Source organism: Podarcis melisellensis (assembly GCF_964234715.1).
Source record: "Podarcis melisellensis genome assembly, chromosome: 9".
NCBI classification, from domain to species: Eukaryota; Metazoa; Chordata; class Lepidosauria; order Squamata; family Lacertidae; genus Podarcis; species Podarcis melisellensis.
In genome coordinates this window covers 13830900-13849809 of record NC_138541.1, presented here as the reverse complement: position 1 = coordinate 13849809, position 18910 = coordinate 13830900, and the positions used below count along the sequence as shown (strand labels likewise).

At 40.9% G+C, this 18910-nt stretch overlaps 1 protein-coding gene across 5 annotated transcripts in view; it reads left to right on the top strand.

Annotated features, from left to right (window-relative positions):
* Positions 1 to 18910, top strand: part of WDFY3 (WD repeat and FYVE domain containing 3) — a 128707-nt gene that overhangs the window by 9468 nt on the left and 100329 nt on the right. For 3 of the 5 annotated variants that reach the window (XM_081924723.1, XM_081924724.1, XM_081924722.1), the window contains exons 1-2: positions 9943 to 9960; positions 17627 to 17837. In XM_081924723.1, coding sequence (XP_081780849.1) covers positions 17658 to 17837 — 180 coding nt within the window. In that variant the 5' untranslated portion in view covers positions 9943 to 9960; positions 17627 to 17657. Of the gene's footprint in view, positions 1 to 9942; positions 9961 to 17626; positions 17838 to 18910 lie in introns of those variants that run through there. The other 2 variants (XM_081924726.1, XM_081924725.1) reach the window with 2 other exon arrangements.

The window sequence follows — 18910 nt, the reverse complement described above, 5'->3', positions numbered from 1 at the left end:
GCAGACAGACTCGTTAATGGTATAGAAGGAATAATTTCTGTCTTTGTCTGTAACTGAAGGTGATGGTAAATGAAAACTGCTTCAAGGATTTGCAGTTGTGTCTGATTTATAGTTCTCCTTAGATGAAGGAAACATATGCAGGAAAGAAAATGAGTGGGAAAGGTGACATTGGATGATTAAACAGAAATTCTATTTTGGGATACATTAAAAAGGAAGGTGCTAGAGATGTAAGATAGATGAATATTCTGTATTTGTGTATTTTTATATATAATCCTTTAGATGAATATTCTGTATTTGTGTATTTTTATGTATAATCCTTTTTAGTGGGTAGCTAGAAGATTAATGGCTTCTATAAATTGTTTGAATGCTTGGGGAGGGGAACAGCAATATGCACATGGGGAAGACTAGGACTGCTGTTGCCAACTCTTCTTCCAGCTACCTTCGGTAAAAGTGGGGTGCCCATGGTTTTAATTTAGTTTAAGGTATTTTTGTTTCTTCTGAAGCTGACTTTTGAAATCGATTCTGTTTGGTAATTGGGAACTTCATAAGAATGCTATGTCTTGATTAGCAGAAGGAAATCCCAATAAAGTGTGATATATTGAATTTCTTCAAACAAATATGAAAGAAACTGACCTCTGGTTGATTAAGTAAGATTGAGCAGGCAGTTAGATGATGCTGACTGTATTAGCAAGATTGAAATTGCTCTTCATGCTACCAGAAAAGAAAGCTGCTAGTGGTTTCTTCCTCTTTTCTCTCCTGGGAGAAAGTGAAAATACTATCCTGTGTATCTGCAAAATATATTTACTTATTGCCTAAAATTGCTGTCATTCTCCACTGAGGCCAGTTTACATAATCACTTGTAGGAGTTCAGTAATTTTTCACTTGACAGTAGTGCTGGATTACCCAATAGGTAGACTAAGCACATGGTTAGGGCACCAGCATATCAGGGGCAGAAAAATGATTTAATTTTTGAAATAATTGACACTTGATATTTCAGGAAAAAAACATGAGGTAGAGTGTAAGGAAGTTTAGCAAAGTTCTGGAAAATAACAGAACTTTATTTAGCTTCCTTACTGAGCCTCTTGGGCCTGCCGATCAGAAGGTTGGCGGTTCGAATCCCCGTGACGAGGTGAGCTCCTGTTGCTCGGTCCCAGCTTCTGCCAACCTAGCAGTTCAAAAGCAGGCCAGAAAGTGCAAGTAGATAAATAGGTACCGCTCCGGTGGGAAGGTAAACGGTGTTTCCGTGCGCTGCTCTGGTTTCGGTGTTCCGTTGCGCCAGAAGCAGCTTAGTCATGCTGGCCACATGGCCCAGAAAAACTCTGCGGACAAACGCCGGCTCCCGCAACTCCAGAGTCATCTGCAACTGGACTTAACTGTCTGGGGTCCTTTGCCTTTACCTTTTTTTACACTCTACTACACTCCCCATTTTTCTGTTCTCTTTTTGTTACTTATCCCCCCTAAACCAGGGAATGTCTTACTAATGTAGATCAGTATAATGAGAGGAAATCAGATCCTCTTCAGATGTGATCCCTCCCTCCTAAATGTTCAGTGCATGTGACTTTAGGACTGGGCCTTTGGGCCTAAAAGGTAATGTCTGGCAGGTATTTGAACTTAGCTTCCCTTTTCCCTTACATTGCACCCACATTTAAATAACTTTGTGTCTCATGCTGTGGACAGTACCTTTCATGTGTAGGCAGGAGGAGGATGAGATGTCACCAACTTGAATATTGTTCCCAAAATCAACAACCAAACCACACACAAAAAAACCACTAAGTCTCTGACTCCCAGGGCGTTCTTTTTAGCCATGGTGTCTATTCCTGGAGCAAACATTGTTTTCTTTTAGGCACCAGGTAGGAAATTTAAAAAAAAAATCCATGCTTTTCAAAAATTTAATCAATATGAAATGTTACTGACTGTTCACTCTCTTTTACTGTGTATTTACACGATTGTATATGTATAATTTTGTAAGCTACCCTGAAATCAAATTTGGTGAAGGATGGTGAATCAGCCAGTCAACAAATGTATAGAGAGGTATGTGCTTAGATGGGGTTGTTATATTTGTATATTGGACCAAGCAGAGGGATTTGGAAAATTTTATAGTCTAGTGTTTGCTGGACTGTTGCATTTCAGTCAGCAGATGTAGAATATGCAATTGCTTATCTTACTGGAAAGAAGTCTTCACAACTGTTTCTTACAATACCTTAGTTTTATACTGACACAGGATGTGAATTAGGTGTAAATTGCGAAATAGGGTTTGAAATAGATTAAGAAAACTGTTTACACTTGAAAAATTGGTATATTTCACAAAAGCAGTTTCCAGCTTCAATTTTGCCTGATATCTTTATGATGAGAAGTAACTAACTGAACGAGGGACGCAGGTGGCGCTGTGGGTTAAAGCCTCAGCGCCTAGGACTTGCCGATCGAAAGGTCGGCGGTTCGAATCCCTGCGGCGGGGTGCGCTCCCGCTGCTCGGTCCCAGCGCCTGCCAACCTAGCAGTTCGAAAGCACCTCCGGGTGCAAGTAGATAAATAGGGACCGCTTGCGTTTCCGTGTGTAGCTCTGGCTCGCCAGAGCAGCGATGTCACGCTGGTCACGTGACCCGGAAGTGTCTCCGGACAGCGCTGGCCCCTGGCCTCTTAAGTGAGATGGGCGCACAACCCCAGAGTCTGTCAAGACTGGCCCGTACGGGCAGGGGTACCTTTACCTTTACCTTTAACTAACTGAACACATTCCATGTGCCATTTCTCAGTCTTTCCAAGAGTGACTGAGTTTGTGTGTGTGCATGCATGCTTGTGAGGCGCGCGCGCGCACACACACACACACAGGGAGAGAGAGCGCACATCCCTTTCCTTTATCATTTATCCCTTTCCTTTATCATTGTACAGTGGGCCCGCCACTTATAATACGCAGTGCTTTTTTTCTAGAAAAACAGGTGCCAATACTCACCATGAAGTTGTTATGTAAGTGTCACACTTTTTCACCAAAAAGAGAGAGGTGCCAGTATTGTGCACTCTTGAGTACCCCCTGAAAAAAAGCACTGCTTATACGTAATTTACTTTCGAAATTGCAACCTTAGGCAAATGGCTGAAAAAGATGTACATCGTATGCCGCTTTTTTATAGTTCAAACCATGCTCAAGTCGGCTTACAACAAGTCAAGTTCTACAACCAGCAAACACGAAGAAATATTCCGGTTGGAATGGTTTGGTCAGAGAGTGTAGTACATAATGCTAGATTATCACTGCAGAGACGGGGAGCAGGGAGTCACATTGTTTATTGTTATACTCTGAATCCAAGGGGCTAAAGCAGTGCATAAGCAGCAGATCGATATGCATAAAGGAAACCTTAAATATATAATTCAAGAGCACATACACTTTGGCCTCTGCAATCATTCTTTACATTCCGAGAATCCCATCCCCCCAACAATCACACAGATAGAAAACTGAAATCAAATCTTGGGGCTAAAGCCCTGTGAACCACCCTCAGATCTTATGATAAGGGGTAGTATATAAATCTAATATAGGGTTGCCATACATCTGGAAATTCCTGGACATACCCAGAATACTGCTGTCGGAAGCAGTGTCCAGGCAGAAATCCAGGTGGAAAAAAAAGCTCAACAGCTTTTTTTGTCTGGATTTTTGCTTAATCTAAGAATTATTATTATTTTTTATTAATAAATCTAGCACACTGAGGGACATGACACTTAGTATAAAGGGGGAGGGAATGTATTTGTACAATACATAGAAAAATTCCTTATCCCAAGGTAAGAGTCACTACATAAGGTGCAGAATATGGATTATGAAATCCCACTTTCCCTGGGAGGCAGTCTGGGTCAAACCAGTCACCTGTGTAATGAGTTCCAAATATGGCTGCTATAACTACAAAAGTCCAGTTCCCTATTTTTACTGCCCATGCTTAGAGCAGGAGGACATGCAGCAATGCCTCTGTTATTATATTAATGATAATAGCACAACAGTGGAAATGGTTAACAAATCTAGCTATGCAGTAAAATTTCTGGAATTCAGTTATTGTAGAAAAACAATAGCATACTTTAAGTGTTTCTAAGGGACAGGAAGATTCTGCTCATTTCTACACAGTATGGTGGGATTTTATCTCATGTAGTTTAGTTTCTGATTTACATGTATCCCTCCCCACACTATCTAGAGAAATATGTATGTCATGATCTTTGATTGGGTGTTATTATTTAATATGGCAAATGGGGAGACATCCATAGGGATGCATGCTCCCAGCCTGTTGCAAATTTCCTTTTCTGTAATGTTAGGTCTCCCAAACTTGGTGGTTGATCAGGCGTTCCTTTCTGCTCCCCTTCATTTTTGACCAGACATTCCCCACTCTTTGACATGTGTAACTGATCTGTACCGATTATATAATACAACTATTAAGGAATGTGTGTGGGCCCATGGCTGTGTTCCCTAAAAGTGGCCAGTGTTCTGTCTTCATCAAACTCTTGCTAATTTTTTTAATCATTGTGACAATTACATCTGCAACTTGGGTGGAATCTACACACACACACACAAACACTGCGAAAATGTTTTTTAAATTTTGTTTTGAAAAACACATTGAATTTTGCGTAGCTCACTGTCACCATCTAGTGTCACATTTGTATATTGCACTCTGCAACACATTTGAAACATTTTATTTGCAGCTGTGTAGCTAGCTGAGTCTTAGGACTGAAGGAGATTTGAATCAACTAAATGGAACAATTACTGTAGTCCATAATACATTGTAGTGCATGTGGGTAGTTTAGGCTCATGAACATGCAATATTCCCTTCCTTGTCAACTTCAGTCTTTTGCATTATTACTAATCAAAACCTTATTTACTACTGTTTGATTCTTCACCATCACTTACCTACTTTGACAGGGCATTTGTGTTGCAGTCCCTGCTCAGAAATAGCATTTGCCTTGCAGTGTTGTTCTAGAAAATGTCCCTTACTCCAGAGTGCCTTGCATTGCTGTTCAGACCCCGAAAGCTTTTAAAGAAGCTGTCAAATTAGAAATGGCAGTGCCAGATGGAAATGCTGCACCTACTGTGACTTGCTAAATTCAATAAAAGGTTAATGGTACTTTTTGTATTGTATTGGCAGGTTTGGTGATGACAGTGTTGTCAACCCCACAGCATGAGAACAGTAGAGCCATTAATAAATTACATAGTACTGCCAGTGTGTAATACTTTACAGATATATTCTCATTCTTCCACTTGCTCTTATGTGGAGGTGGAATGTGTCATGAAACCTAAATTTGTAGTTGGTCACTCTGCTTCCTTTAATAACAATACCATACATCATTTAACCCTACACTTTTCTCGACTTTGGAATCATTTCATACTTTCAATTAACCACATAACAGTCCTACAGGGCAGGGATTACCAACCTTTTGGGGCAGATTTGCAAACTGCATGGTGACCCTAATTTCAGTGGTGGGAACGGACCGTTAGGGTGCCACAAAAGGCCTTTACTTGAGTCTGAAGATGAAGCTTCTGTTAAGGCAACCTAGTATCTTCATTGGGGGGATTTGAATTGGGAACTTCCTGAGTTGCATTAAAAATCAAATAGAGTCTTATATAGGCCGTCCATGCCAAAGCTCATTTTTCAGAATTCAATAATTATTACCATTTGAGTACAGATTCTCACATTATCTGAATCACATAAACAAGGATCCCCTGGGATTTTCTGCTCACTGATTGATTGATTGATTGATTGAATCAGGATTGTTAAATAAGATGGAAGGAAAACTGGTGTAGAAAGAACTTTTGACATAACCTAGAGTGTAGCAAATTTTAATGCAAGTTTGGAGCGAAGGGGGCTTGTGATTTTAGGTGGTAAGAGAGCCTTGTTCTAGCTAATGCTTTCTCATCCTTCCATCCTGGAAGTACTTGATTAAAAGGTACCTTTGCTTGGGCTGCCTTCCTCAAAGAGCATTTGCTTGTTGTGGTTATTCAGAGTCATGGAATTGCATATGATCATACCCATTGTTCTTGTTGCTGTTACTACTACATCATATCTTCCATAGTTGGCTGCTAGTATTGAAAGAGGTCCTAGAGTTGTGCTCTGGGAAACAGTTTTCCATTAGACCCTTCATCCTTGGCAGGCTTTTAAGGGAAAAGGAAAGTGATGAGCACAAAGAAGAAATGTGTATAAGAAAGGGGATGCACTTGGAACAGGAAAAATAGGAACTAAGGCAATAAGAGGAGGAGACTGGGTCCTACCCACACCATGTATAAATGGTGATGCACATGCTATTTCTGCCCTTTTCAGCAGTTTGTACTTCTGGATGCCTAGAATTTAGCAATCCCTGTCATAACTCTGAATAGTCACCATAGCAGTTGTAGATTTTGTTATTACAAAAATAGGAAATTGCTTCACTGTGTGCCTAAAATCCCTCATTAGTCATCGTCACATTGATTTTGAGAGATAACTTCTTCATTCTTTTGCCCAAGTAATGACAGAAATGTTTCTCTTAATTTCAGGCTAAATTAACTTTTTGACTGAAGGGGTAGCTTTACATTGTAGTGGTGATATTTCAGAGAATTGCTGGATAATTTTTTTTAACTCCATGCTGAATTGTACCTTTCTTAAAAATTCAATTTAGCTAATTTCTTTCTAAATTATTTTGCTTTGTTTAAATGTCAGTGGAAGACATCTGTAACCCAGTTAATCTGTCAGGAACAAGTAATGTGTGAAACATCTATGATATCTGAGCAACTACGTATTTTCCAGTTGGCCCAGTAGAATGCACCTGGAATTCTTCTAAATGCTTTTTCTAACTTTGCACAAATGTTCTACATTAGCAGTAACTTTTATGTTGGTCTAAGTCTATTACTTATTTTTTATTAAGGAGAGAGAGTGAGTGAGCCTATTGCAGCTTCACATCCTGTAACTTTAATAAGTTCTACTGTGGTATGGCATATCCTGTGAGACGGTTGTTGTCTCTAAAGTTTTATTATGCATCTTTTCAATAATTTGACTCTTAACTTTTGAGAAGAAAGCATTTTGCTGCACTTTATCCCTGCAAATTATACTAACGGTGTTGGAATGTGAAAAAGAGAAGTTGAGAGAAGGCAAACAACAACAACAAAATTTAGAAGAAAAGTTTTGTGGACTTGACTAATCTTATTCAAAATTTCATAGCAGCAGAGCACCAGGAAATAGTGTCATCATAAATGCTGTTTCCTAGACTCTCTCTAGAAAGTGAGGACCTGCCAATCTCTGTCATGCCCCCTAATGTAACCCCCCTCTTTTTTTTAGTCTGGAAAAGAGTGTGCTTTGTAATGAGTGTCTTAGGCTTGCTTGTTGATATGTTACTGATTACACATCATTTGAGCTAGCAAAGCTAAGTCTTCATATAGCCTTATTTTTCTGAAGATGAAAACAGTTCTGCAAGTGACTTTCCTTGTTGACAATACAGTGGTTACTAATAATCAATACCTTGTTGACAATACTGTGGTTATTAATAATCTAGCCTTTTTTTGTAGTACCTAACCCAGGGAAAGTATCCCCACCCCCAATAAAATCCTGGGAAGGAAATGACTTCATTCTCTTGAAGTTGGCAACTAGAATTCAAGAAATAAAAGTCAGTGGCACAACTAACACAGCACACTGTCAGAAGCCAGAAGGACTCCCACTGTGCCACCCACAAAAAACCCCGTCCACTCTGGAGAGTCTAGAGAACCCCTAGAACAGCATTCAGTGGGGGGCATTGTTCCATCTGGCAACCAGAAATGCTTGTGCTAATTGAGCCATCAGTGGTAGCAGTTTTAGGAGAGATACTTCTATGCAAGTAGCTCCATTGTTTTTCATATTACCATGACCCTCACTCTTTCAGTATGTGGGTAAACATGAGTCTTCATTTTACTGTTGATACAGAAAGTGAAATTTTGGATTGCAGCACTTGCTGGCCCTTCACCACAGTTGAGCAATGGGAATTGGGCCACTAGATTGCTCATGCCTTTGCTGTCTTTAGTCATCATTTGGTATTTCATTTGTCTCAGTATGCATGTGGCTGCTTTTTATTTATTTTATTACATTTACACTCTTTGTTTCTTTAGTCATGGCACCTGAGGCAGTGTTTAGTGTGGCACACATGCATTTGTGGGGAGCTGAATTTTGGCACAGTTAAGTGCATGAATAATGCCCTGTCTTTATTCAGGAATTGTTTGGCTGCTCAAAAGAAATAATGCCTAATACAAGTGTAATTTGCGCTCTTCTTGTAAGTCCTGGGCAAGATCTATGAGTCTTTGTTTATCGCGTTACTTTGGAAGTTAGGAATCCTAGATGTATAGGTAACTTTTGGGTTCTGTAAACACAGCATCTCCACAGTGTTCGAAATTAGCCAGGCACCAGGCACATTTTGCACCAGGCTTTTGACCACTTGCAACCAAGTCTAGTTGCCTAGGCGCCAAGATGGCGCCTGACATCTGCACCATTTGGAAGTGCATGCCTAGGGATCATTGGATCTGGTTTGTTTTCACACAAATACCCTATCCTGTAGAATTCTTTCAGTTATATTTTATCTACACAGTTGGAATGAATTTCTGGAACCAAAATGCTTTGTCTGTTCAGCCTGAGCAGGTGAAGTCGCCATTAAGAAAAAGAGGTCGGAATAGGCCAATATATATGTGGACTGTCCCTGGATAAGTGACTTTTCTTCTTTGAGTTCTCAAAGCTCTTAACCAAGCTCAAGGTTATCATCTGAACTAACCAGATGTTTAATTGAGAATCAATCAAAGTCAGCCCATCCTTTGAAAAACAAGACTTTAGAGCCGCCTTGCCAAAAAATGGCAACTAGACATTCTGTTTTGGTGACTGTAACCTTGGTTTAAAGGGACGCGGGTGGCACTGTGGGTTAAACCACAGAGCCTAGGGCTTGGCGATCAGAAGGTCGGTGGTTTGAATCCCTGCGACGGGGTGAGCTCCCGCTGCTTGGTCCCTGCTCCTGCCAACCTAGCAGTTTGAAAGCACGTCAAAGTGCAAGTAGATAAATAGGTACCGCTCTGTCGGGAAGGTAAACGCCGTTTCCGTGTGCTGCTCTGGTTCTTCAGAAGCGGCTTAGTCATGCTGGCCACATGACCTGGAAGCTGTACATCGGTCCCTCGGCCAATAAAGCGAGATGAGCGCCACAACCCCAGAGTCGGCCACGACTGGACCTAATGGTCAGGGGTCCTTTTACCTTTAACCTTGGTTTAAGCAGCCATTTGGCACCTAGTTCATATATCTGAAGTTTCCAGCACTGCATCTGCCATAATGCCAGAGCTATCGTTTAGACTAGGGTGGGGAACCTACAGCCCTCCAGATGTTATTAGACTCCAGAGCCCATTAGCTGCAGGCTATGTCCAATGCTTTGGTACGATGGCTGTTGTAGCCCGACAGTGTCTGCAGGGCCAGAGCTTCCCTGCGCCTCTTTCTAGACTGTAAAGATTCTAATAAAGCCCATTACTCCTGTGTGTTGGTACAGTGCCATAGACACTCTTGACACAAGTGAAGTACAAACTGTAATGACACATGAAGAATGCATAAGTCAGGCATTTCTAAATTGTCCTGCATGTGAATTTGAGTGGCTTTTCTCCTGCCACCCTTTGTTCCCCCCTGTCCTTTCTAAAGGCTACATTAATCAGCATATGTTAGTTGACACAAGCAGGGAGGGGGAGCCTTGCCTGAAGCAGAACGGGTTCATCATCCTATGACAAACAAGTCCGGCAGTACTGCTGGATAGAACAGCAGCCCTTTGCCTCTGTCGTCAAGCCAGCTTGCACACTGGTACAGCAAGCTCCAGGAGACTCCAGTGCAAAGCTCTGAGTTTCGCCTGGATTGCCTGAAGTATTTTTGCTGCATGTGGGGCTAGCAGTAGTAGATAATAACAAGAAACAGGAGGCTGCTGTTATTTTCTTTCACAAAGAGAAGATTTAAAACTTAAAGATGCCTGCAAAGAACCTGAAAAGCACCAGGTGGGATAATTATTTTGTCTCCTTTTGGTTTGGAAAATTTAATGTCAGATGGTCATTGTGTGAAATTGTGACAAACATGTTTCCAGTGTAACATTTTGGAATTTGTTAGACAGTGCAAAACAAACACAGCACAGGTAAGATGGCAAACATTTATGTAGGAAGCAAAACGTGTAGCAGATTTCATGCTTCTTTTGATGACAGAGCAATCATTTTTACGCCATAAAACATCCCTGCAACAAATGCTTCCTTCTGTTTGATCTTGTGCTGAACATGAGTAATGTTTTGTTTCATTGCAATGAAAATGGTGTTAAATGTTGCCAAGGTTTTTCTGCTTTGCATTTTTGCCTGGGAAATGAAAATTGGGTCATGGGGGAAATGAACACGGTGTGGTGTTTCAACAAACTATTTAATACAGCGTATATGCTAATAATATTTAAAAATAAAACTTGATAGATAGATTTCTAGTTCTCATGTTTCATTCCTTTTAATTGAATGTCTTACACTTGGAGCAGTGATTCATTACATTGTTTACAAATGGTACAGCCTTCTTGTCTTCAGAAATACACCGCTGCAAGTGGTCTGTGAATTACTTTGCATTTTGATTTAACAGTCTTATTAACATAGTTGTACACTGTTATGAAAAAATAAATATTTTTAAAAGCTATATAAAGTGAATAGCTTATGATTGTTTAGCGTTCTTTTTAGATTCCAAGAATATGCCTGTTGTGAATGAATGCATGTGTGGAGCTGTTTATAAATCACACAATTTCTCTGTGAAAGTAATCTTTTGTGAGAAACAGCTGGAGAATCATGGGTCAGATGTTTACTGCAGTAGATATCTTGGTGCAAGTGGTGGTGGTACTTCTGATTTATATTGATCCTCTCTCTTCATTGTTGAAAACATAACAGGGAATGCATATTTTAACTACCAAATCAGAATTTAACGCCACACAGGCTTAGTGTTTGTTTATCACAAACAGGATAAAGTGTGCTCAATTTGTAGAAATGTTAAATGCGAAATATCCTGTCGGATCACTGCTTCCAGATTTTTTGATCCACTGTGACCAGCTTGTTTATAGACTCTAGAAAGCTGCTTGGCGACAGTTCCGTTGTACATCCTAAAATCCTAATTGGTAGCTTAGAATTCTGTGAATCCTAGACACAGCACAGGTGTTTCAGTTGGTTTTTTAATGAAGGTTACATAGTTGTAATGCATCAGTTGAAACGGATACACATCTTCCCTCCAGATTGCAGTAACACTATTGGGAGCCCATCCCTTGTATCTGGTAATTGTTGCTGAAATGTGATTCTTTCTCGCTGTCTAGTGCTGCCTCCCCCAAAGTGGTTCTGCCCAGATGTTTTGGACTGCAACTCCTGTCATCCTTGAACATTGACCATGCTGACTGAAGCAGATTAGTTACCATCCCAAACATATGAAGGGCAATAGATTGGGGAATGCTGGTCTAGAGCCATCATTATTATTGAAGCTTTTCTCCCTGTGAAGAGAATCCAGTGTGGATTAGCTTGCATTTTAGAAAGTTACAGCAGAACCTCGGCTTAAGTTACCCTCGGGTAACGTAAGTTTCAGGTTGCGAAAGCGGCAAACCCGGAAGTATTTTTCCGGGTTTCGCCACTCGCGCATGCGAAGAAGCGCTCTACGTGCCGCGTGCATGCACAGAACAGGCACCTCCGATTGTGGAAACCTTGGGATCTGACTGGAGCTCCAGAACGGATCCTGTCTGCAACCAGAGGTACCACTGTATTGCAGCCATTGAGTGCCTTCTATCTGAAGTCACTTATTCAGGAAAATGAGGATTTTTGTATGTTTTTCTCCCAAATGTAAGGTGATATCCCACAAAGTCATATTCAGTGCGGACCCATTGAAATAAACAAACTTAAGTCCATATATTGCAATGGGTCTAGTTTGACGTAACATTGGAGATCATGCACACTGACCATGTCTGTAGTAAAATGGAGTGGGATTTTTTTAAAAAAATGATAGCCTAAGTTTGTAAGTTTTTCATATGAGCATTGCTATGGGTCCTTTGCAGCACAACTATAGATTTTGGCTTGGCCTTTGCAGTTCAACATAATTACTGAAATTATATGTTTAAGGAAGAAATACTTCGGGCATGCACATCTGTTTACTTGAAGCATTTGGCACTTTTATCAAAACAGTTTTGATGGTTTGTGTTTTCGTGCTGTGTACTACCTGTGAATTATGGATTCTTGGGTAATATATATATATATATATATATATATATATATATATATATATTTGCTTTCGTAGATTTTCACGGGTACAGGAATGCAGGTTTTGGTGTCCTCGGGTGTCTTCCCGTGTAAAAGTTGGGGTGTCTAGGCGACGTTTCGACGAGGTCTCACTCGTCATCTTCAGGCTGGTGCTTTCGGCTTCTTGTTACTGGAACAGAGCAGGATCTCAGTGTTTGAGTTCCTATAAATACTGTTGAGGGGGTGTGGTGTATAGCCTCCAATGTTCTGGGCAGAGAGGAAGTTCCCAGGCTAGTGTGCCTTTTCTTCTTTTGTTCCTTAATTACTTGAGGGATATCTTGAGTGATTTCTTGAGTGATATCCTGAGTACCACTTAGGTGGGTCATTAGGTGTGGATTAGTTGCTAAAGTCTTTGTGTCTTGACCTCTTGAACTTTGTGAAGAGTTTTTCTGAGAAGATGGCTGTACTGCACTTAGTTGTGCTCTGGCTTGGCTTCGTGTATAGGGGCGAGCTGTGGTTTTGTGGCCTGTGTCAGCCAGATCTGTGTAGGGATTGCAGGGGGGTGCAGCATCCGGAGGTGCCACCATGGTTTGGCTACTGGATGGTGTCTGTAATTTATCTGTGGAGAGGGTCTGGGTTTGGGTCTGGTGTGGTTGATTGGTGATGGCGTTCTGTGTGCCTCTGGATCTGGTGTCAGTTTTTGTGGGGAGGGCTAATTTCCAGATGTCTGGCAAGCGGGATGTGTCGTCACGCTTGTTCATGTTGTGAGGGTGTTTCTCTATCTCGATGGCTTCCATGATTATTCTCTTGTGGTGATGTTCCATGTTAAAGAGCAATTTGGAATCTGCAAAATTAATTTCGTGTCCTGTTTCTTTCATGTGTTGGAAAAGAGAGGAAGTTTTTTCTTCTTTTTTGACGGCATTCTTGTGTTCTGCGATACGTGCATTTATTCGTCTGTTTGTTTGTCCAATGTACGTGGCTGGGCAGACTTTGCAGGGTATTTCATAGACCCCTATGAAATACCCTGCAAAGTCTGCCCAGCCACGTACATTGGACAAACAAACAGACGAATAAATGCACGTATCGCAGAACACAAGAATGCCGTCAAAAAAGAAGAAAAAACTTCCTCTCTTTTCCAACACATGAAAGAAACAGGACACGAAATTAATTTTGCAGATTCCAAATTGCTCTTTAACATGGAACATCACCACAAGAGAATAATCATGGAAGCCATCGAGATAGAGAAACACCCTCACAACATGAACAAGCGTGACGACACATCCCGCTTGCCAGACATCTGGAAATTAGCCCTCCCCACAAAAACTGACACCAGATCCAGAGGCACACAGAACGCCATCACCAATCAACCACACCAGACCCAAACCCAGACCCTCTCCACAGATAAATTACAGACACCATCCAGTAGCCAAACCATGGTGGCACCTCCGGATGCTGCACCCCCCTGCAATCCCTACACAGATCTGGCTGACACAGGCCACAAAACCACAGCTCGCCCCTATACACGAAGCCAAGCCAGAGCACAACTAAGTGCAGTACAGCCATCTTCTCAGAAAAACTCTTCACAAAGTTCAAGAGGTCAAGACACAAAGACTTTAGCAACTAATCCACACCTAATGACCCACCTAAGTGGTACTCAGGATATCACTCAAGAAATCACTCAAGATATCCCTCAAGTAATTAAGGAACAAAAGAAGAAAAGGCACACTAGCCTGGGAACTTCCTCTCTGCCCAGAACATTGGAGGCTATACACCACACCCCCTCAACAGTATTTATAGGAACTCAAACACTGAGATCCTGCTCTGTTCCAGTAACAAGAAGCCGAAAGCACCAGCCTGAAGATGACGAGTGAGACCTCGTCGAAACGTCGCCTAGACACCCCAACTTTTACACGGGAAGACACCCGAGGACACCAAAACCTGCATTCCTGTACCCGTGAAAATCTACGAAAGCATATATATATATATATATATATTCATTCTTTAAGCCGTCCCTACAACAACATTTTGGAACAATTAGTTTCTAGACATCTGTTTTTCAAATTCAACATCTGCTAAATGCAGTTAAACTGTTAAATCTTTTGAGATTCCAGTTTCTATATTTGGTCTAAAGAAGAGAACACTGGAAATTTCAATAAGCTTATTTGAAGGCCATCTTTTATAGTTATGTGAGGCGTAAAGGTGGACCCTGTTCTCATTCTACATAGTATGGGGTCTGAATTTGTGTTAAAGGGACACTTCTGAAGTACTTGGGACAGCAGTGAGAATAAATATTTGCTTCTACTGTTACTGTTATAAAACCCAAGAAATATATGTCTGTTTCATGTTATCTTATTACTAATGTGTTTTGAAATGGCTGAGTTATTTCTGTATGCCGGCTAAAAAGCTGGGGAAAGTCTCCTGATGAATGTTTGGATAATTATCTGCTTGTTTGCTTAAATAACACCCTTTGGAAGTAACAAACCAATTCTGTAGTCCTATAATAGCTATTGTTAAACTAAATACAGTGTGTGCTGTTTAGTCGTTTCCTAGCCGTTTTTGTTTTTAACAAATGTTTTGAAAGCAGCAGTATTATTTACCCCTAAATTATCATATATCGTAATGATTCATGATGAATGTATATTAATCTCCTACATTCCTGCCCATGTATCTGCATTATTTAATATAGCCTGGAGGTACTTTATCTGAACTAACTGCTTGCCATATGTGTTAAACCTTTCCAGTGACGACTTTTGTTTGTCTGGGTATATATTGTGAGAGATTTGCATACAGGTATTCTAGGGAAGCGTGTTTCTATCTGGGACAAGTTCAAATCTCGATATGCAGTGAGCTCCATATTTTTTGACAGGGGTGTCAAAAAGAAGGACACTCATATACCATTACACAGATTCAGATTGAAATAAGCAAAAAATGAAGTGCCTGAGCTTCTGGCTTCAGTTATCTGAACTCTGTGGATGCCCTTTGCTCTATTGGACAGTTTCTTATTGATGTCCAGTTGTAACATCCAGTCACGGTACAGTGAGGTGTTGAAAATTGCATATCCTCCATGTTTCCTTTTATGTATGCAGAATTGAGCGACACTTTCGTAACAAACTGTAACTTGGGATCTGTGTGCGCATCATAAATGTGTGAAAGCTCAGAATTTGTGTTCCTTTTGTAGAATTCAACATCATAAAAATCTTGGCTTTCATTCTAAAGTAAACAACCGTTTATCTTCCACTTAGGCTTGAAAGCATGTGGCTAAATGCTTTGTAGTCCCAGAAGCCAGAGCAGGACTTAATAGCTTTTCCAGTTCTTGTGAGAGTTTCAGTGTTCCACATAGCTTGGTGCCCTTTCACACGAATACTGGAGGCACAATAAATTGGCAACCGAAGTAAGCAGTGGTGCAGAATAGAACTCATTGGTGAAGAATTTTGTGACAGGACATTTTGGGTTTACCCAGGATATACATGACATATGCCCCACAATGTATCTTATCCCTTGTTAACTCCAAACTAGGAATTAGGTCCTAGCAAATATTTTGTCCCTTCCACCAGCACCCCACTGGGATTCCCAAGGTAGAATGGATAGTTTTTTTCCAGCTTGGCTTGTGATGATTGCAATAAGCTAGTACTTGAAGACAGTTTCAAATGACTAGGTTGCTGTAAATAGAAACAGTATACATAAACTGGGCTACTCAGTCTTTAATTGGTGGCCTCTGTCTAGTAACTGTAATCTGTGTGTGTTCGTGCACATTAAGTAAGCCTTCTTTCAGCCAACCAAGATAAACGGGTTAGGTAGGGATATGTGCTTGATAGACCTACAGTTATGTGAGCTCAAATTTAGTGTCTTGAATCTGGAACACTCAGTTTAGTGTATACAGAGCGCTTAACTCGTTCAGGACTAAAGTTTTGTAGTCTCATCCCCCTTCCAGAAATAGGATAGGCATTTCTAGTTCTGTGTTTTTGGGACATACAGGGAATGATTGCTTTACATGCATCTAGTTGATGTGTGACATGTGCCTTGCGGTGACCTGGAAGTGGCTGGAAAAGGGGGTGTCATGGGCTTATGCGCACTCTGCCATTGCACACCATGACCCAGAAAGCAAACCGCCATCCCCCAAATTGGGGGTTGCATGTATACATGAAAGACGACTCTAGCCAATTTTGAAGGGATAAGAGATGTGTGGGCTACTGATTTGGAACCAAGTTGCTATTCCTCTCAGGAGGAGCAATATATAGGCACTCATGTATCTTTTATCTCTAGGCAAAAAGTAGCTTTGGGATGAGAGTTTTCCATTGGAGGAAATGGCAGAAGGGGAAAGGATTAAACCCCATCCCCTGGATTGGGGCCTACTCACACAGGCTACTATTGTTGCTGGGTTGTTGTTGTTTTTTTAAAAAGGTGCAACCATGTGCAATATAAACGTTGCATATCACCATATTTCTTCTAGTCAGGCCCCAAATATGACTCTGGTTTGGGGCTGTGATCAGCTTACTTTCAGGTTCCTTTCCAGGGTTTACAAGGATATGGTCTTGCTTTATTGCCACATATGCAGCTCCCACAATGGCTGTGAAAGGAATACTTGTTCATAAGTGAGATAAGATTTGTCTCATTTTTTCTTGTTCTTTTTGGTCTTGGGATTTTGTTTTTCCTCTCTTTGAGGGATAGTGGCATATGGAGGAAGAGTTTTAGGTTTTGACTTAAAATCTCCTTTGGAGGACTTTGTGGTGTTTAAAAATCACTTGCTTTTAGAACGTCGAAAGAAACTTGGGTTGCAAATTTATTTTGGGAAGTTCATGCAAAGGCAGCATTGCTGCCGAGGGCATCCTCATATATATCTGCATGCTCCACAATGGGATTAATATTGGTGGATCCACATTGCCCAAAGACATTTTGAGCTTAATGGTATAAAAAGCCTTTAAAAAGTGGAGGTGTTTACCTAATTATTGCATGTGCATTTTTTATATTGCTGTTTCTCTCAATTGGAAGCCATACATCAGAATTATGCTTTGTAATTTTTGGCCAGTTATGCATAGCCAGTGCCATATGTAGGAGGAAGTCATAATGTATATCAGGGCTGTCCAACAGGTCGATTGCGATCTGCTGGTCGATCGCGGGGTGTCCCTGGTCGATCTTTGAACCCCCAGCGAAATGGCCCCAAAAATAAATAATAAAAAAGCTCAACAACTCTGACAAATGGGTAGGTCACTGCCGGTTTTTTAATACTGTGAGTAGATCGCAGACTCTTGGAAGTTGGACGCCCCTGATGTATATGTAGCTGACTTCAGTATATAATAATGATCCAGATTCTTCCTCTCCTCCCCCTCTTTATTTTTGATCACGCATAAATTATAACTAAGTGTGTTGCTGTTGTTTTCTTGTTTAGTTTGCATTTTTTTTCAAATTCTGTTATTCTGTTTCCCCCCCTGAACAGAATAAAAGGGGTCTTTCAGAAACCAGCAAAGATGAATATGGTGAAAAGGATAATGGGTCGACCCCGGCAGGAGGAATGTAGCCCTCAGGATAATGCTCTTGGCTTGATGCATCTGCGTCGACTCTTCACGGAATTGTGTCATCCACCTCGGCACATGACCCAGAAAGAACAGGAAGAGAAGCTTTACATGATGCTCCCCGTTTTTAATAGGGTAAGCCCATCTGAATTCAGATCTGCTTATTGGTTCTAAACAAGGTGATTTTTTTTTTAATGGAACATGGAGAGCATGGGGTAGGGAGAGGGGTAGGAGGGAGTCGATTAAAAGTTAAGTAATGGAATGCCAGTTTTTGCTTTCTCTGCATCTATATCAGCATCTAAATATCACTGCCTCTGCAGCCATAACAACTTATCTTCCTTACGCTTGGATCAAAATTCCCCAGTGGCCACCTCCAAGTTCGTTACATCCAGGACAATTTATATGTGGAAGTGATCTTCTAGCACTGTCTGTCATGATTTTTTTAGTAGATTTGAGTTTTCCCATGAATACAGAGAATTTGAAAGTGGGCGTATGGGACAGATACTGGGCTGAGAATGACTGAACCTTAAGTCATCACTGTTTCTGAATTGGGGTTGAACTTTTTGAACCTAAATCAAACCCTCGATTAATAGAGGTGGAAGGTACCTCAGAGGTCATTTAGTCCAACCCACTGCCAACCTGGAAACAAACTGCTTCAGCATCCGTGATCATCCAGATTTTGCTTACAAATCCTAATCATAGATTGTCTGCACCACCTGGGCCATTCTGTTCCACTTCAAATATGAAAGTCAGCTTAAATACTATGACCATTTTCCCCCAGAAGAGAATTTTGTATCGAATCTTGGTCACAAGTCTTAGCTCCTTTGTAATAGTCCTGAATACAGTTCTGAATCCCCCCCCCCAAAAAAGTTTTCTACAAAAATATGTATTGATTATGGGTGTGTGTATGTTGCTTATCAGGTTTATGTGTTTCAAGGTTTCCTGTAATAACCACTGAAGAGTCCCTCCTGCAGTTGCTGGCATTGAATTTCATGCACTTATATCTGCATGCAGTTCCTTGTCCCTAGGGCTGCCAGGTTAGTGCTTAAATACAAGGCTTAGATGAAGCCGTTTATGTATTGTGATAAGATCAGGTCTTGTATTTAAGCAGTTGAGTGAGAGCTGTATGGCAGAGGAGAGTCTCCATTTCTTTTCTGCATGTGCCATAGAAACTTGAGTGGGATGCCATTTCCACAGCAGGGTAGATC